The sequence below is a fragment of the Epinephelus moara genome, chromosome 10 (assembly GCF_006386435.1).
Source record: "Epinephelus moara isolate mb chromosome 10, YSFRI_EMoa_1.0, whole genome shotgun sequence".
NCBI classification, from domain to species: Eukaryota; Metazoa; Chordata; class Actinopteri; order Perciformes; family Serranidae; genus Epinephelus; species Epinephelus moara.
In genome coordinates, this window is record NC_065515.1 from 12,825,862 (window position 1) to 12,846,620 (window position 20,759).

The 20,759-nt window shown below is 42.9% G+C and overlaps 1 protein-coding gene across 1 annotated transcript; it reads left to right on the forward strand.

The window, feature by feature from the left end:
• Window positions 1-1,795: 1,795 nt before the first annotated feature.
• rgmd (RGM domain family, member D) lies at window positions 1,796-19,094 on the forward strand. The gene is made up of 5 exons (XM_050055182.1): window positions 1,796-1,831; window positions 7,238-7,278; window positions 11,608-11,756; window positions 14,780-15,291; window positions 17,417-19,094. Exons 1-5 carry the CDS (start codon window positions 1,811-1,813, stop codon window positions 18,116-18,118), a joined length of 1,425 nt encoding a protein of 474 aa, XP_049911139.1. The 5' UTR covers window positions 1,796-1,810; the 3' UTR covers window positions 18,119-19,094.
• The last annotated feature ends 1,665 nt before the right edge of the window (window positions 19,095-20,759 follow it).

The following is a 20,759-nucleotide window of genomic DNA, read 5'->3' on the forward strand; positions in this document are numbered from 1 at the left end:
CTCTCACTGAACCACTCTTCCTGATCTGGGAGAAGAAAGTCGTCTGGATGCTGCAGCACACATGTGGCAGACAGGAAGTGCTCGGGTATGGGGGGAGAGTAAAGGGAGAGCAGGAAAGATGATGGCCCCTTTATCCCCAGCAATCATTAGACAAGACTCCACAGGAAGTCAGAAATCACCACTCCATATGATCCATACTTCCCGTCTTCCCAGAATATAGGCCGAGCGCTTTTTAAGAATACTCACTATGTGTGGAAACAGTCGTTCCACAGCTGGTTGACGCCTGACATTCACTGTGTATAATGGTGCGTCTGTGCACCAGCCATTACAAATAAATCATGTGGATCATCTCTTTGGTTAGGGACAATTATGCTCCGCACTGACAAAGTGAAGACGTCTGCCAGGAATAATGCACAGAGAGACAAACAGAAGAGCAAACAGCAACAGCATATTAAAATTCCATTTCATTTTGCGAGAGTAAAGAAAATAAGGCTGTGAGTTTTTTCTTCTTTAACCTTGAGTCCACCGTAAATCACTATTTGCAGGGTACTTTATTGGGACATCATTAGTTCATGCTGCTGATATAAAAAGAGAGGTCATGGCTACTCCAGCCAAACGCCTGATAGTTCTCCTGCAAACTGAAATAAATTTTACACAGTGGATGGATGATAATCCTGGCACATTTCACTTCAAGTTATGGAAAATAAAATCTGATCTTGTTCTACTTCCAGAACTAATAATGAGTTGCAGCAATAAGAACTGGCAGCACCTGGGTGTTTATTCCCAGAGAGTTGGAAAATAAGAGCTTGTTCAGCATTTCATGTCATAAATAAAAACTTCTCTTTTCTCAGTAAAGCTCGGTAGGTATTGGAGAGCTGTCAAATTATTGTCACACTAGACGGAATATCGTCTTTCTCTGCAGTGGATTAGTTTTAATTCCAGCATCTGAATCACGACAATAACTTGGCTAAGCCCCAATGTAAGATTTCTACTGCTACTTGCTTCTGTGATTTTCATTTGAAGTTGTTTGACATTGGAAGTTCTGCGTCACAGGTTGACTTGTGACTGTTGGTGTCCTCTCATCACCCCGTCCTCTGCCTCTGCCTCACCTACAGTACACTGTGGCAGCTTGAGGATGCATTTCATTTGTTAAATCTCCTACTAAAAGAGCTTGGCCTGACAGTAAAGGCCATCACTCTGTTTTGTGACTGCAGCTGACAGAGGGCTTTGATGCCCACGCCAGTTTGGCACCACGTTGGGTGATGAGTATCGAGCTGTGTGAGGAGAGGGATTACTCTGTTTACTATGCTCAAAATGCCCCAAAACAATAAACAACAACCATCAGAATCTTTTCACATATGGTGAATCTAATTATATAATGCATCATAAATGAGTCTGTGCTTGTGCTGCATTGGTAGCCAAAGTGCATGGCCAATGGCTTAATCCCATTAAATTTTCCAAATCGAATGCGCACACATATTAGAAACAAAAGAAAAGCTGTTCTTAAGACTGCAGATCACCCAGACACCCCCACCCAGCCCGGCTCTATCACACTCCGCCTCACACCTGCTGTGTGCCGTGAGAGGAGTGAACAACTGGAGGCACAGACAGTGTATGTGTGTGTGGAGGGGAGCACAACTGGGCATGCAAACTCTTGTATGAATGTGTGTGTTTACGTGTGCACGGCCCTATAAGAATGCATCAGTGCTCGTGGCACAAGGCATGGCCTCAGCTTGATTTAACTCGCCGCTGAATGCCACTGTGACGCCAGGCAGACTTTGTGTGGCCGCATACCTCCACTGAAGAAGATATGGAAAAAATCTGTGCACCAGTAAGTCTTGGAGATTACATGGCTCCTCTCAGCTCTGGACTCAATAATGCCTCAAATCCAACGGTGCCATGTCACTGCAATTTGGGGCTTTTGTCTTTAGAAAAACAGTGAATGTCCATCCCACCGTCATCGCTTTTTGATTGTCCATGAGCATGTGTGTTTGCCTGAGAAAGAGCCAGTGTGTGCGTGTGTATGTAAAGAGCGGGGAGGCATGAGAGAGGGGATTATATGTAGAAATAGCAATGGATCAACTGAAACACAACATTGACTTGATTTTTTTAATTGCCTCTCGGCCACAATGAATGGCCGCTGCAGCTGTCTGCGTGAACAGCTGCTCGCCTAAAAAGACAGAACAAACTCTGGGAGGGAGGAGAGAACAATGTGGAATGAATCATATTCAGCCTATGAGGTATTTTGCAATTTCACAACTTTAAAAAATGCATGCAGGATTAAGAATCACTTTTATTGGAAACTCACATCTGTTCCAAGGCGCATTTCCCAGGGAGCTTGCAAAGATGCATTTTCTATGCTGTCTGGGCAAGACAGAAACAGTATGGTGTATTACTGCATAAAGTAAACTAAGGCAGACAATGTTTTTTTTCTCCTTTCAGCTTTGTTAATGTGGAACTTTTGAGTTTACAAGTTGCAATTTACAGCTGTGGAAGAACCAGGGGGTCTGAAAGATTTGATGGAGCAGTCTGTATGGATTTCCTGCAGAATATTTGTCAGACTTGAATTAAGTACTGTTGTTTTGCTCTCTCTCTCCCTCAGCCTGAGGCCTTGTGGCTGACTACTCCACATCTATAAATCACCAGGAACGCATGCTTATATCCCGGAGCGAGCGCGCTGAGTCAGTCTGGCAAGGTTAATCACATTCACATCTCCTCAGCCTGTTTGCAGCAGCCAACTGATAACCAAACACACATTACGGGGCATGATCCCTCTTGTTAGTGGATTCTGCTCATATCATGCTTTAACAGTGACGCCACATGAAAGAGCTGGGAGTAGGTGAAGCTGTGGATCCATAGTGTTTTGGTGATTGTTACCAAGCATAAACAGTCTCTGGTGTTTGGACAACAGAAATAAAGCCAAAACACATAAAGAAATGCTGTAAAAGGAGAGAGACTGATACGGTAGGGGTGGGGCCGCGGTAGAAGTGCATGAGGATCGACCGTAATAACAGACAGAGGTCTTATTCACGTTGCACAAATGCTCAGCTTACACAGGGGCCAATGGTCGGCTGCTCTCATATCCTTCTGTCTGTGCGTTTGATGGACTTTTGGAGAATATGGGAAGCTTTCCAAGTGTGACACATGCTCCCAAGCCTATGAATATCTGTGAATATAAGTATCATAAGTGAAGTATAAGTGTGGGTGTGTTTGCAAGTGTGCATGTTTCTGAATATGCATGCATGTGATTGCGCTTCAATCTTTTTTCCATTCTTTTTTTTTTCTCTCTATTCTCAGAAGTGCCCTACCCAGATATGTGGGAATTAGGCCACATCGCTCACTACCATCCTACTCTAATCAAAGTGCCGATTCTTGAAACAGACAGCTGTTGTCATGTGCCTTGATTCAAATGGCTATCTGTCCCCGTGGCTGCCCGAGTTCTTAGTTGGCCAGCTGAGGTTGTAGGGGGAACGAGGGTTAACGCCGTCTGCTAATTCAAACTCCAGTTAGAGCAGTGCTCCAATTCACAACACAGCGTATACCACAAACACACTGATCTGAGGTAAGTGTCTTTTTTCTCCTCTCTGGCGTTACTCACAACATCCTCAGATTCAGACATGCCTGAAGATGCTAATCAAGATTTCACCGTGATAAAAAGATGTTGATAGAAACACTGTTGCACTGGTTTGAATGTGACTTTTGCTTTGAAATGCCTCTAAAATTAAGATCTAACATTGTAATTAACTAACAAACTGGAGTGTTAATAACAGCAACTGTTCAGTACAAACATAGCAGGTGATGGGTTGTTTGAATCTATAGTGCGTGGCATGCATGATCCCATATAACCATATAAGGCCTGGCTTTTTCTTTAAAAAAATGTGAATGTGAGAAACATCTGCTGAAAAGCAAAGAGAGGGAAAAAAACAGCCCATATCAATTTCCCAGCACTTCGTGTGGACTTTTCTCCACCTAACAGATCTGCGCTCAGAGTACATGGCAGCGAGTCAATCATACTTGATTGGTAGAAGTGGACACCCTTGCCATGTTCCTCCATGTTTCACTGCCTTAAATCAACTCAAGCAGTGGGGAACATTCTCCGAATGCCTTCTTGGCTAAAATCTGGTGGATCAGAATGGCTAAAATTATACACTCATGAGTTATTGTCTATCCATCTATTCCTGGTTCAGGGTGAGCCGGGGCAGAAACAATACCAACTGTTGCAGCCTAACTGAAGGACACGCTCTATCACGAATGCATCTGCAGATTAAGGCTCGAGCCGCCAGGTGTTAAGGGCAAACGCTTGAGAGTACACAGCAGAAAAGGCTAAACCAGCTTTTAAGACGCCACTCATCAGGCTTAAGATTTGAGATGGGACTTTAAAATCCAATTGCGTGATTCTTTACATGTCAAATCTACTGAGAAGAAGCAGAGTTCCCTGAAATATTCACCACCTGCTTGAGATGTATTTATCCAACATAAAAGACGGAAAAAGAAACCTGTGAATTCCTTGGGTCGTTTCATATGTCGTTTTGTAATTTAAGGTGTTCTTGAGCACTAGCAAACACAATAACAGGCTTTATTTTATGGTAAATAAACATTTAAACCACAAAGTACAGTCTAAACGAGAGCACATTTTCTGCATAGTACAGGCATGCTTTCACACCCATGCTCAAACTGAAAGCTGAAAAATGATGGGATGAAAATATTCATCCCTGAGCTGGCCGGCGCAGAGGTATTACTAACATGTCAGTTTTCTGGGAGCAAAGAGAGTTGTCATAGGTCGTTACAAAGCAATTTGTTGCCTGTTTCCATAATGCATCACGGCCCAGGTGACTCGAAGCGTGGGTGTGTCGTCATGAAAAGAGTAAGACAAGGCATGTTCAAACAAAGTTATGCATTGGAATAAGCTCCACGGGCTGCTCAGTGAAGCCATACATTGAACTGTTTTTGCTACTTGATTTATTAGTTTGGGCAAAAACACTCTCCCGGGTAAAAAAAAAAAAAAAAAAAAAAGCAGAAAAATACTGGAGGATTCGAGATTGAGGAGAGGTTTATCCCTCAAAACACACACAAACACATATGCAGGGTTTGGGTCAGAGGTCAAATGGCTCTGAACTCTCTCCCTTTAGGCTGAGGACATCAGAGGTCCCTCTGTGTGCTGCTCTCCATTTATTTTACCCATCATCCCTCATCAAGCCGGGATGACCCCGCGACCCTGGAGCTAGGGTTACCTGTCAGTTGACTGTCTATTCATGAGCACGGGGCTTGACGCTGTGTCAACATTTGTTCTGTGAGAAAGGAGGGAGGAAGAGGAGATGGGTTTAGTTAAGACCAAACAGAAAATCAGAGTTGGAAAGAAATTATTTTATATTGAAAACAGTGAATAAAATCTATCCTCCCTTACACTCAGAAGTTCAGATTTCAGGCAGTGCAGAGCCCTGACTGGCAGACTTTCTTCTCAGATGACATGCAAGTGTGATAATTCCTGTTTACTTAGAGACAAAGATCCAAAGAAACTCAGTAAACGGATGCCTGCATGGATACCTATTAAGGGGTACCTACAAAAACACTCCAAAAGCCCCCCTGTGTGTGCTGTCAGCTATCAATCAGGGTGCCGTAAGTGGGATCCTTGAGTGGAGATGCTATCAGCGCTGCCCCGTATACACTCACACCACAGTTTCCCTTATCTCTGCTGAGATAACAGATCCCCTCTAACAGCGAGAGGCCTGAACCAGACACACTTGCTCTCTGCATCTCTCTCCATCTCCCTCTCACTCTCTGTCGCAGCTGTGCTATAGGCCACTTCATTTCAGACAGGGGCCCTCAGCAAAAAAAAAAAACAAACAGTCAATTTGCTCTGGTTCCTGTTTAAAATTCAATAAGCTTGTCTCTTATATTGCAACCGTGTGGTGCTAGCGGAGGCTACAGAGGGCGCGTGCTACTTCTGATCCCAATCTCTGATGTTATCAGCCCCTAGAAGAAACATGATACATGTCTCAGTTGGCGAATCTAGATGGGCATGAAATTGAACAAAAATCAGAAGCATGACACATCAACCATTTCCTGCAACTGTACTTTTTTTTTTTATTTTGTAAACATTGCATTTCCGGAGAAACTAAATTGTTGACAGCTTCTGCTGATAGGCAGAGAGAACAGATGGCTCAGGGTTGTGCAATTAAGCAGCTTTGTATTTACACGTTTAAAAAGTGCAGTGCAGATTCTTTATCAGATTAGACCTGACCATAAATTTCCGAGGGTCATGTATTAATAAGCTCATTATTCCTAGGTTTCAAAAGAGCGCCGTATGCCCACCATGTTGCAGTGTAGATACGTGAGGTCACTGCAGTTATTTTTTCCTCGGTTTGAGGACAGCGAGCCGAGGAGATGGTCCCGGACTAGCCCTGTTTTTCGGGCTTCCACCAGACCACAGCACATTGGGCCTAATAACAAAAACAAGCATCCCGGTGTGGAGCTGGTCCCACAGTGTGAGGACCTTAATGAGGAACATGTGGAGCTGCCCAGACACACAGTCAGAGGAAACCCAATCCCTCACTCCCTCTTTTTTCTCCCCCTTCCTTCTCCCTTCCCCCCTTTCTCCCATTCTTTCTTTCTCACTCTTTCGCTTCAACATTTTCTATCGCTAAGTCGCTCTGCCTTTAGGTGCTCTGTTCTTGCTTTCTGTCACATATTCTTAATGTTTGTCCACTTTGGTCGACAAAAACTGCCTCTTTCTTTTCTCCTATTGTAACAGAACAAGCGATCCACTGTCAGCAAGAGAAATATACCAGCCTTGTTTTTACCTGATATACGCCCCTGTAGCACACCCACTCTCTGTGTCCCTCTGTCTGACTTGTTTTAGAGTTAGTAGTATGTTCATATTGCTGGGTCATGCAATGCAATACGCTCATAAGGAAACACGGGAAGAAAGAGGTCTTTCTCCGCCCATCAAGCCTGACAGGCGGTCTCGGGGTTTCTTTCATGTGCTGAATTCATCCTTACCGTCCACCTGGATCAATTAACTGTTTGCTTCAGTGGTCATCAGTCCCGCAGTGTGGAACCTCAGCTAATTTAGTAGACAGCAGCTCACTGAGTGAAACTACGGCTTTGATTTGGTTGTCTTTTATCTTCATGTAACACACATTAGGCATGCAGATTGATTATTTCTATCACTAAAACTGAGCATGTTCTCGTCTACAGATGTTAAAGATTTAAGTAAATATTGTGTTTTCTTCTGCAGGAAATGTCACCACTCGCTCCCGCGGACAAACACTGTAACAGGTGAGGCATGCCCTGCAGGAATTCATTCCAATTTGCTGTACAGTACACCCACACCATCAATAGATCTCCCTCCTTCACGGCATCACTGCCCCGTGTCCAAGTTGTCACGGGGAATACGGAGTGTAACCTGTTTGATAGGATTTAAAATGTGACCATAAAGCACAGCCATAAAGCAGATCAACCAACCAAGCCTCCAAAATTAGCTGAACAAACAGAGTAAGGTAGAGCCCTCTGGGGGGTTAAACTTGGCACAGTGGACCCAGTGTGACAGAGGCCCTTCTGGCAGCTCAGAACAATCCAAACGTTCCACTTGGGTTGAGCTGTCTTCGTTTCCCCCTCCACTATATATATCAGCCCCACATCAACATGGGCCTGTGAAGACCTTTCACAAGACTGACAGGCCACCTGAATCACACAATTGTGTGGCCGGAGGAGCCTGCATGTGTATAGAAAAACCAGTGATCCAATAACTGTCTGGGTTCACTTCTCTCTCATAAAGTCAGGAGGGAGGCACAGAGGGAGACCCACAGCTACAAGCCAAATGTTCCAGCTGCACCAAAACAAAGCTTTAACTTTTTATTCTCATTCTAGAAATTGCAAAAGGTGCGACTGTTGATTTTCTCAATACCAATATTTTATTCAGTAATTGGTCACTGCATTAAATTTCTTTATTTGCATGGCACAAAAACCGCAGAGTGTGCCTCAGGAAAAAGGGGCTGAAAGCTGGTGAGTGTGTGTGCCTTGCAGATGGTTCGGCCTCACAGCAGCTGTGCAAATGAAAGAAGGAGTGTCGTTGAAGGAGGTGAGAGAGATGGAAAGTTGGCCACAAAAGGAAAAGAGTAACATGCAAGTTGCTAACTGAAAATGTAATGGAAAAATGAATAGCGCGCTGAGATTTGGTGGGAGAAAATAATTGAGGCAGAGTGTTTTCTCTCAGTTTTGTTAAGTGACAAAAACAGACAATATCCATGTCTTTGGGCGGATAAAACATCACTTTGTCACCAAGGAAAAGACTAAAGAAGGCATTTATTCACCTCTAATGTAAAAGCTCATCACTGTAAAGAATAAAAGTTACAAGTTATATTACCATGTATTTCTCCTTACCTTCAGTCATTATTCTGTCATCATTAATGTGAGGATAATTCAAATTCTACCTTTAAAATAATGCACCTGTTACGCATTTATCAAGTTCTACTTTGAAAATATATACGAGATAAACTAAGCAACAGAGTCACAAGTAAGTCTCAGGTTTGTGCACACAAGTCTCAAATCAAGACAGACAAGTCAAGAGTCAAGTCACAAGTCAAGAAAGACTAGTCCCAACTCCTAAACTTTGCGTTTCGTGTCCTAAAAAAGTTGTCATGCACCCTTCATCAAATGTTATTCCATTTTAACAACATGGCAAATCATGAATGCTTTTAAAAACATGTATTATTTGTTAAAATAAGTTTATGAAAAAGTTACTTAGCTGTCAAGCTAATGTTAGCCTAGCATTAGCTCCCTAACTATGTTAATATTAGCCTCAGCTTACTGTGCTTTGTGCAACTTAAAATGTCAAACAAAGTTAGAAGTAGTTGCATCTCTGGCTGTAATTTCGAAAAACGGCACTTTTACATAATTTGTTTTTTGCTGACCTTAGATGAAATTATCTTTAGTGTCATTTTTTGATGACTCAAGTCCAAGTGAAGCCACAAGTTACTGATGTCAGAGTCTAAGCTGAGTCACAAGTATTTTGGATTTCGTCAAGTTGAGTCTAGAGTCCACGTGCGTGACTGGAGAGTCGAGTCCAAGTCAGGTGACTTGTGGTTTATTTAAACAAGTATGTATATTACTTGTATAAAAAGGCTTCAGATAATGTATCAATTATGAATCATTCATTTATGATTTCAGTGATTTAAGCAAATAATAGCCTGGGCTATTAGTTTAGGTTTTACAGTATATTGATATATAAGATTTCGTATTAAAGCAGAGCAGGTCGGCACACCAACACTGACAAACATTTGGCTGGCACTACACCATCACGGAAGTTAAACTGGGACTAGGCTTTTAATTGAAGTTTTACAGTAATCTGTTAGTTTGCCCACACTATTGTCAATCAGACTCTGTTATTTAAGCACTTAATCTGCAGTGAGAAAACAACAGGTGGGAGAATCCTGCTAAAAGCTGAAAACACACTAACATTTGTCCTCAGGAGGAGGAGGAGGAGGAGGGGGGGGGGTCACACAGGACAGTTGTCCCTCAGTGCTTTGTAGTGCAAAGAGTTTTAATTTTTGCTCGTCTGTTTGAGCTCTGCATGACAGTTATTCAACATATAACACAAAGACAAAACACACAACATAAAACACAAAATGAAGAAGATGTTTACATTAAAATTTACATACTTAACCCTGATTTAGTTTTTCTCATGCTCTCATTCAACAACAGTAAAAACATCTACACAAGTGATATAATTTCCCATAGTACCCCTTGTATATCTGCACCAAATCCATGCATAAAAGGAGCACAGGAAATATACAAATATGTAATTGCTGTAATCTTGGCTGCGGCCTTAAGCAGGATTTATAGTTGTGCGGCAGACTCTACGCACGCATACACCGTTGTGAGCATTTATACTTGCATACTCTGCAGTTACACCTCCACAGCACTAGTTGGCAGCAGGGTTTCTGTGAAGTGCTGTAAATTTTAGTTGATTCAAAACACACATTAAACACACATTAAACTTGACTTAATAGAGACAAAAAGTGCACACAGCAGCTTCTGACTCGCAGCATTCACAGACAAACACTTGTCTTTATCTGGACACATTTTCCCCACAAATACAACATGCTAACGTTATTAGCACAAGCCTATGGCATTTTACATTGTATAAATTAGCCTAGCAGCTAGCAACCTTTTCCTCTTCTCATATAAAACCAGGGACAACAGCAACATGTAACAAAGGTAACGGCACATAATTCAGCTCCATTACAACTCACAAGGTTCACCGACAAAACAACTGTCTTATACTAATACATTTTCCAAACAAATATAACATGCTAACATTATTAGCACAAGCCTATGGCATTTTACATTGTATAAATTAGCCTAGCGACTAGCATTTATTTCCGCTACTCATACGAAGCCAGACTAAATCACACACAAGTCTTAAAATGCTATTTTTGTGGAGGCTTTACTGTCTTCAAAATTTATTGTTTCTTATCTGTGAAATAAAAGTAAATAAAAGCTTTGTTTCCACTGAGGGAAATGGTTTCAGCTTACAAAAATAGACAGGAGGTCTGCATCGCCGTGACATGTAGGCTAATTTCTCTGCTAGGCTAATTTATAGAATGTAAATGCCATAGGCTTGTGCTAATAACATTAGCATGTTGTATTTGTGGTTAAATGTGAAAAGTGAATGCTGCGAGTTAAAGTGACGCAAATTTGTGTACTTGTGTTTGAAATTGTCTCTATTAAACCATACTTAATGTGTGTTTAATGTGTGTTTTGAATCATCTAAACTTTACAGCAGTTCACAGAAACCCCGTTGCCAACTAGTGTTTTGGAGGTGTAACTGCAGAGTGACGCAGACACACCACCACACGAGTATAAATGCTCACAATGGCGTAGACGACGTGGGTAGGGTCTGCCGAACAGCTATAAATCCTGCTTTACATTTCTTGGGAGGTGCATGGCAGGCTACGGCGTAGGCTCCACGTCGCTGCAGAGCCTATGTCGTAGCTATGGCGTCGATTCAACGCAGAAGTATAGTATAATAGTAGCAGTATCCTTTTTTATCTTCACCTGTTTGTGTGATACCCAGAATGAACAATTCTGGGTCTAAGATGAAGTCAGTACCCACAAACTTTATGATTTCTCTCTGAATCTTCTTCCACTAGTCTAGGATCTGTGGACAATCCCAAAATATGTGTGTAAAGTCCCCCCACCTGTCCCCAGCCCCTCCAACACAGCCCAGATGATGAGAAAACTTCTGCATGGCTCCAAGTTATAACCTTAGCATGACTATATTGTACACACAGATAATAGGTAGGTGTAATGCCATTATAACCACAGCACCCTGTGATTCTCCAATTATAATCAGGGTAATTATAATTTCACACCGCCCCCTCTGTTGTTGGAGACACTTTTTTCCACTGTCCTCATCCTCAGTAATTGCCACTACATGTAAATATCAAGTGGTTAGTGAATAATTAGTGTTTCATTGGCCAGCAATCACCTCTGGGCCCCGTCTACACTCTAGACCCCTCCCCTGTAGAGCCGCCCTGAAGACAGGGGCCCCTTTTGAATGACAGCACTGCGAAGGAAGACGAATTTTTGTCTGATTTCCCTCAGCCGCAGCGTCGATGAGAAGCAGTCGAGGAACTCCATTCTAACTGAATGGATTGGTATGGGGAGAAGCGGACCACAAATCACGGCTAAGCGGCAGCTTTGGGACTGTGTAACGTTGACGATGGTTTTACTTTCGCTGCTGTTTCGACCAGGTAAGTGTTGCTGTGTGTTTTTCCAATCCGTGCTCCTCCACTCCTCTGCTGCATGCGAAGCTCAGTCGCGCTCTCCGCAATGGAGGTGGAAAAAGTTAACTTTTAACTCTCGTTGTGCGGCTGAACTCAAACTTTTCAGCTACTTTAACCCCCTCTCACACCAACTAACTTAAGTTGTTAGTGTTTTGGTGCTTTAACACGAAGCAAAGTCGCTGTTGTTTCCAAGTATCCCGTCCACTGCGGGGACAAAGTAATGTCCTGTTGCTGCGGAATAACGTTACCCCAGCCTCCAGCCACTTGTATCGCAGCTAGCCGAGCAGCACGAGTTAACTCAATTTACGGACGTCTTTTTGAGCACATTTCCAACAATTCCCACCAAAACACGTACACCAAACAACTTATCACCAATTTCCGATTAGCTATCACGTTTTACAAGCACACAAACACCGCTGTTTTAACGGTTTATCCAAGTTTTGCGGAGTTAACGGCTTAGCTCTCTGTTAGCATAGCAGGCTAGCCTCTGGCGTCCAGCAGCAGCACCCGCAGTCAAACCAACAGAAAACCACGGAGCTTGTTTTTTTTAACCAGAAAACGCCGCTAATCGGACACAAAACAGCCACTGTCACTATTAAAAACATGAGTGTGACTGTTACACATAGTTTCGACTGTTTTGGTTTACAGTTAAAGCAAAGTGGATCATAGTATTTTCCCCTATTCATGCTTCATTTATTAACTTTGTTAGCTACCATGCATGGGGGTCCAACTTTTTGGCCTCTGAACGTGTTGGTCGCTCCTTTTAGTCGCAGTTAGAGATCAGAAAATCAAACTCAAGAGCATGTTTTGTTTGAATTTTGAAGTTTAATTATTTCATTTGTGTGCCCAGCTCCTAATGAGTTTCCAATGTTGTGTTCATGACACAACTGAGACTCACATTTGATGCCATTTTCACTCAGTTTTCAGGTGTTAGAGATGTAAGATAAAGTTGTGCATGAGTAAAGACTATTCTCAACCAGTGCTGTTTATATCCTTTTTAAAATTAAGTTAAAATGCAAACGTCACCTGGCAACATGTGCAATATAATATACTGACAAATATCAGTGTATCATTTCAATATGGAAATGTTTAATATAAGTACTGTGCTAATCTTTTAAAAGTTGTCAGGCATTTTTAAGATTCCCAAGTGACAGAAAACAACTAACATCAGCTTCATGTTGTCTATGGGGGCATGAAAACTGCACACCATATCTTGATAAAGGGATGAAAACATGACACTCATATCTAAAGACTCCTGGAGGCCACTCTGGTTATCCTAAAAAAGTTTTTATAGTGTGGTGTTATGGTTGAAATATGCACAAAATAGTTGCTTGAATACATTCAGATGGTAATGTAGGTTATTTGTTAAATGTGTGAAATGTCCCAGTATATTCGTAGGTTAGAAAAAGGAACATTTAATATGATCTGAAATTGTTTTCAGACATGTTTTTGTACACTTTATGACCTGGTGAGGCACTATGTTCGTGAAAATATTGAGTCTCGTTAGTCTGCAACCTTAACATGAGGCCCACACAGTTACAAAACAACGTCCTTGTTTCTAGCTCTAGCACAATTCTACTAATATACTAATACATGAACTGTTTGTGTGGTCACTTTGCTTGTCCCTTTCTCTCTTCTCAAATGTCCCACATGGTCCTCACACTTGTTGGTAGCTTACTAAGTGCCGGAGCATAAAGACCCTTTAGGGAGATGCACGGTTGTTGATGGCTGTGTGGGCAGCGATTGTCAGAAATTGTCAATCACAGCGGACTCGGGTGACCTCGCAGCAAGACGGGCTAGGCCTGTTGGAATTCAGAGAAGGGATGCAGAATGCCTCCAACTTGACCTCTCGCACTCCATCTCGTTTTTTTATCAGAGCTCGTGTTGAAGTGCGGCGACTGTGAGATGCATTAATCATCTGTCATGCCCCCCTTCAGCGCATCAGACGCATGTGAAAGGGAAGAAACGGTGCAAAAATATTCATGTGCACTGGTGTGAAATCTTCCTGCTTATCTTGTTGTCTTTGTCCACACTGGTGGGAGATTAGATGGAGCTTTGGAGTAAAGCGAGGAGTGTTCTGTAGCTGTAGAGGAGCAGTGTGTCGCAACTGATCCTGGTTTTTTCACAGTATAAGTGATGTATGTGTTTTGGATGCTGGCTGATGCTGATCTGAAGTGGAAACTCAATCCATAACACAGCAGGAGTCAGCCAGCATATGATGAGACAACACTGAAATGAGCTTGATGAATATCCACGCTTTGACTTCCCACAGAAATAGTTGTAGCTCTTTGTTTTCCTTGATAATAAATGTCCGCTTGTGAGTCATAACTTAACAGGAAGCCCCAGAATCAGGCGACACCACCCAAATATTACACGCTGAGCTCCGCAGCCCCCACCGTCCACCCTCGAGCTCCCAGTTTGGGTCCCGACTTGCTGAACAAGTGTGACTCTTTGTGATGCTCCTCTTGTGATCCTCTTGAAGTTAGCTGCCCCCGTACACCGAGCCCTGCCGTGCCATGCAGTGTAGCTTAATGGACTTCAATTACCTCGGCAACAGCCAAACCACATTCAACACCCTGAGGCAAACTAACACAGGTTGGTTTCCTCCTACAGTGAGGCTACATGCTATTTCTGTGAGGGCTAGTTGGGGGAAATAAGATTTGACTGACTCTGGAGCACAGTGTGGGATCATGGCCTCGTGAGCTCACGCATTTGAGTTTTAATGGCTCTCCTGATTGAGCTAAACTTGATAGTGGAAAAGTTTTGACTCTGCTGCCTCATGCACTGTGCTGAGGTAATGTATCTGTAAATGTCAGATGGATTTAAAGATTAGGAGAAAGCAGTTTTTTGTTGGGATTGAAAGATCCAGTCAGCAACATTTCTGCAGAGAGGTCACTGTTGAAAATAAGAAGCAAACATATTCACAGTAATTGTGATGCGATATGACATTGCAGTACAAAATGTTGACGCTCATTGTTTTTGTCTTCCAGCTCACTGCCAGCAGTGTCGAATCCAGCGCTGCAACGCAGAGTATGTGGCTTCTACCTCACCCTCTAGTGGTCTGCAGGAGGACGTGGCTATGGATGTGGACTACTGCATCGCCTTGCGGGCCTACGCTCTGTGCACCCGGCGGCAGGCACGCAGCTGCAGGGGCGACCTGGTCTACCACTCGGCCGTCTTCCGCATTAAGGAGTTATTCTCTCAGCATAACTGCTCCAGTGATGGGCCCACCTCCTCCGCCAAGGTCCCCAGCACATCTCGCCCAGCCGTGTCGGAGCTGTGCGACTATGAGAACCGGGTGCTCGTGTCAGGCTCGGGCGGTCAGCAGAAGAAATACGCCCACTGTGGATTATTCGGAGACCCGCACCTACGGACTTTCCGAGATGAGTTTCAGACCTGCAAGGTGGAAGGGGCGTGGCCACTGATTGACAACCGCTTCCTGTCGGTGCAGGTGACCAACGTGCCTGTTGTCCTGGGCTCCAGCGCTACGGCAACCAGCAAGGTGAGGATGGATGACGAGTACAGCTGGATAGTACAGCTCGATTAGTTGATCGATAGAAAATTAAGAGACAACTATTTTGATCATTGACTGATCATGTCAGTAATTTTTTCAAGCATTAATGCCAAATATTGTCTGGTTTCACATTCTTAAATGTGAGGATTTGCTGCTTGTCTTTTTCATATGTAACACTTAACTCCAAATCTTCAGCTCAAGTGAAGACTCTTAAGAACTTTAAAAGCATTTTATAGACCAACGATTAATTGAGTGAAATCGAGAATTGGCAGATGAATCAATAATAAAAATAAAAGTTGGTTGCAGCCCTACTTTAGAGCAGTGGTTCCTAACTTTTTTTGGCATGTAACCCCTTAAAATGAAGCAAAGTCTGCTTGCAAACCCTCTCACATTTTGCATACGTCCCTAAGTTTTAATTTGCTTCTCTTACATTGTGTCATTTGAACACATTTTAAAGGCCTGAACAGCTAAATCTCCTCCAAGATTGCGCTGGAGGAAGAAAAGATTAAAGCGAAATCTGGCAAAAACAAACAAAATCACGGCTCCTCAGATTTATTTTACAACCCCTCAGGGAGGGAGCAGCGCCTTTCTCACGACAACGACCCACGACGATATTAAAAACGAACACTCTGGTTCTAAGTTTGAAACTAATGGCCAATATGCGCAGGCTGTTTCTGAGCGCTGGCTTGCTCGCTCAAGTATTGCCATAAAGTATCAACATGTGAAGTTAATCGTCATTCCATGGTGCCTCTCGAGCCTCCAGCATTCCTCTTGTCTTGGAGCTCCTTCAGATCTATGAGGGAAAAGAGAGAGGAGGGGAGTCCTTCAGCGGTGTTGAATCACAGACATGCTTGAGCGCTCTACCTTTAACACATGGGTGGTCATATGGTAGTGATTAACGCTCACTCAAACATTTTCCTCCACCGCCACGATCTGGAATGTTTTTTCACCCCTCTGGTCAAATAATTAACTGGGTGCTTTTTGTGTAAATATGGAATAATGTGGAAAAATAAGGGAATAATTGGACAGCAGTGAGGGTTTTTTGATTCTGCTAATGAAATAGGCTGGTTTGTCATGGTCTGAATGTTTTTAAATTGGTAAAGCTTTTATCAGGTCTATCTTTGTGTGGTGCTGAAAGTCACGCTGGTATAGGCTCACCATTGTGTCCATTAAAAATAGGTTAATTAAGCTGCTTTTATGTGAATCGTGTGCTTAAATAGTAAATAATTTTGCTTCCCACAGTCAGATAATGTCACTGACCTTCCTTACACTTGCCAATTTATATCACCCTGCTTAAAAACTAACCATACAGAACAATAACTGTAACATTAGGCGAGGGATTTCAGAGAAACCCTCTGAAAGGCATTTGCATTGTGTTCTGGCTGTGCAGCCTAATGCAGACCTGTAGTGTGGGTACATCTGTGCCAGCACCTGCATGCCCCCATCATGCTTTTGGAGTTGTTTGCAACTGCCAGACTTAAGACAGGAAATCATCCATCAAATACGGTATCCCCGTTAAGTGTAAACGTAACCACAGCCACCGCTTTGTCAAGATACTTTGAAGAAACAGAGGTTAGGCCCCAATTTTTCAAAGCTCAGCTGGAATACAAATCACAGTCAGTCATTGAGCGAGCGCTCGTGCCAGTGTAGGAAAAGTGTTGGAAGATGCATGGGGCTTTGAGGCTGTTATGAAACCATGTTGTTTGAGCCAACACTTGGGGAAGAGTGGTGGAGTTATTGCCCTCAGTTTTAGTAATTTGTTTTAGGTAAGAAGGGAAAGGTGGCAGTGAAGACCACACAGTGATTGTAAATGTGGTTTATTTTAGCAGTTTTCTCTTTGGGTGGTAACAATCCAGAAGACCACTGACAGCAATCACTGTCACTCTGTAAAAAGACCAGTGTGGCCCATCAACACCCTCCACAGCGGTTAAAATGTTTGGTTTCCTGCTGCCACCTTGTGGCTGTAATGGGTACTGGTCTTATTCAAGATAAATTGGGGCAACATTTTGTAGTTAGAACCACATTTAAGCAAAGATGTTTTGCACTGTGTATGGAAGGATAATCAATATTGATACAAAATGAATGCTTACCTTATGTTTTCTTCTTATTTTAGATCACAGTGATCTTCAAGTCTTTCCACGGCTGCACAGATCAGAAGGTGTACCAGGCCACCACAGAGGATCTGCCACTGGCCTTTCAGGATGGGACTCGCAGCGGTGGCGAGAGCGGCAGCCTGACCATCGTGGAGCGCGGCGGCTCCGGGGTGGGCCGGCAGGTGAAGATACAAGCCCGTTACATCGGCACTTCCATCATCGTCAGGCGTGTAGGCAGCTACCTGACCTTTGCCATCCGCATGCCAGAGGACACCCTGGACTTTTCGGAGGACAATGGCGGTCTGCAGCTCTGCTTGCACGGCTGTCCACGCAACGAGCTCATCAAGGAGCACACGCTGGGCCGTCAGAGCCAGCAGCCCCGCCTGCAGGGCACCAACACAGAGCTGGGTCCTCTGCGGCCTCCTCACCAGGTCTACACGGTGGAGCGGGCCACGGCCAAGTGTAGAGAGACTCTGCAGGTGGAGGACGTGTACTTTCAGTCCTGCGTGTTTGACTTGCTGACCACAGGAGACCCTGAGTTCTCCATGGCAGCCTATGGCGCTCTGGAGGATTTAAAAGCGCTGCCACCCAGTAAACTGAAGCAGAACTCCCCGAGGACTCCACGTCTTTACAACCGAGGGACGTCTCACATGGCGGCTGCAGCTGCAGCAGCTAACACCTCCCTGCTCTCACTCCTGCTCCTCATTCTGCTGCTTTTGTAAAAAAAAAAAAAAATTAATGATTTAAAAAAGAGAAACATGGAGACAAACAGAACGTGGAAGCATTACCAGCTTGAGGAAAGAGTGACGAGAGCTCAGACATATATATTTGTATTTTTTCTTTGTGAATTTTTTTGCAATTTGTGAATGTTGTGATCTTTTTCCGTTTTTGTTATTTGAAGGATTTCACACTTATAAAGGATGGTATTTCCTCCCATTTCACATCTTCTGTGGATTCATACATGGGTCACATCATCATTTGGAAACAGACATGTGGTTTAGGGTCCAACAGTATAACGTTGTTTCTATATGCTCGCTGTTAATTGGTTTACAATATCTTTTAAAACTCATAATTGTGTGTGCTGATGTCACGGCAGCTAAACAGCATTGAGTTTTTTTGTAAATAGAAAAGTCATCATCGTGCACAACCTCCAAACACTCCATCATGTATGAAGCTGCACGTGTAACTCCATACTGTATGTACGCTGCTCGTCTGCAGAGCAACGTGGCTTCTAGATCCTGTATAATCCAGTCATATCAGCAGCACTTAACGGTTCTAACAGCAAGTTACGTGTACTCAAGTGTTATTTCTTTGTCTATACCAACTGTTATCTCATAAATCTGGCGTGCTAAATACACAGGATCCAACAACTGTATGTAAAAACTACCTATCCATAATATATGATGTGTCAGTGTGATATTCAACACTCATCTTCTGTGAAACACTCCCTCTTCAAGCTGTTTGGCTTCCAGTTTTAAAGGTAAAAAACAAAAAAAACACAAATCTTTATATAATAATATATTAAAAGAGTGTATATATGTGTTTTATATTGTGTACATTTGCCTGTGTATAGATGTTTTAACTGTAATATGTTTTACATTTGTTGTGTTTAGTAGGTTAATTTGAGACATTGTAAGAAAAATTAACTAATATGTGTTTGTAATTTTCTGTATTAAAGTGTTGGACACTCCAGAACAAGGTCTGTTATTCCTGTTTTTTGCCTGAGTTACTCAGATACTGGTGTCAGAAAGGCCTCCGATGCTGTGTGAAATCCTGGATTGGGTATCGGAGAATATCCAAGTCAATGCACTGATATAATACCACTGGATTTATTAATGAAATTTAATAGTGTTTCACACCTGTATAAAACAGCTGCTTTCCTGTAAATCAATTCTTTGCTGCTCCAAAACAGTACCCTACACGGCAAGTTGTGCTGTGCAGCCACTGGCAACTACTGTTTCAGAGTAGTGAAGAAGAATTGATTCCCTGTAAATTGCGTAGTGTTAGACGTAAGCAAAATATCAGCAATTTGGCAAGATTTTAGACCAGAAGGTCCTAACCTTTTAGGGCAGGGGTGTCAAACTAATTTTAGTTCATGTGCTACATACAGCCCAACATTCGGTCTACTTCTCACTGGCATTACATGTGCATTTATCGACACACGTCCTGATACAGATTCTTTGACTATTTTATGCAATGTTCAATGTCTTCAACTCTTTGGGGTCAAGGCTATAATTGGCCTTTTTTGACTACTTTGGATTGTACCTTTTAAATTTCACCTTAAAAACTGTTTACCTTGCCTTGTTTAGCGTCTTTTTTCCAGCACAACCTCACCTGTGTGACTTTACAGTTATTTTTTCATTCTGACATACACATTGGACCTAAAATCACCCAAAAAACACCACCAATAGGAAAGGGGGTGTCGTGTTTTACCGTTTCTTCGTGCACCAAACACGCACGAAACGTGACAACAATATTCAGGAAAAAGCGTGGCGTAAATTGTTTATCATAAGTCTGGTTTTACTTGGCCTATCAACACAAATTGAAGTTTGCACTTTCGACACAAGTTGAAACGAAGTCTCAGCGAGGCTGCGTCTTGCTGCTATGTCATCTTAAATCGGTCATGTGATTTGGATGCACCAGCGAGTCCGTCGACTCCAGAGGCTTAAACACAGTCACATTAAGTATTCACTGGTATATCATAGTACTGTATTCTAGGCAGGGTGGAAAAGTCTCTGAAGCAGAACTTTACAAAGTCAACACTGTTTAACTTGCTCCTGAAACCTGGCACCTCTTAGTCTAGTCATCCAGTGGGCCGGATTGGACTCTTTGGCGGGCCGGTTCTGGCCCACAGGCTGTATGTTTGACACCACTGGTTTAGGGTTTAACCAAAGCTATGCCATACAGTGACAGAAATCATTTCACATCCACACAGGGTCAGTGGTGTACAGCTGTTCTTTCTCATTCAATGCAATGCTATAGGATTGACACTTGGTATCCGATGATCCGCAAGTACAAGTATCAGAATTGGTATCGGTATAGGCGTTTCATTTTGTTTTTTCATCATATGAATATTGTAAATAGTAGTGTACATGAATCTAAATATGGAAACACATTTACTGCTTCTGGGTCAAGACACGACACATAATGAGCAAAACACGAAAGCTTTCAAGACCTACTAGTGTTTCACAGTGACTACATCTTGTAATGCCACTTGTGTCCTGATGGGGTCCTCAGTCCATAAGGCCTGACAGCTCGTAGTATACAGACAGTTTTGACAAGCTGGCTGTGTAGCTGTAGGGATCCACAGTATGTTCTCAGTCCCCTGTGTAAATGTTACCTCTGAGTGCTGAGCTGGCTGCT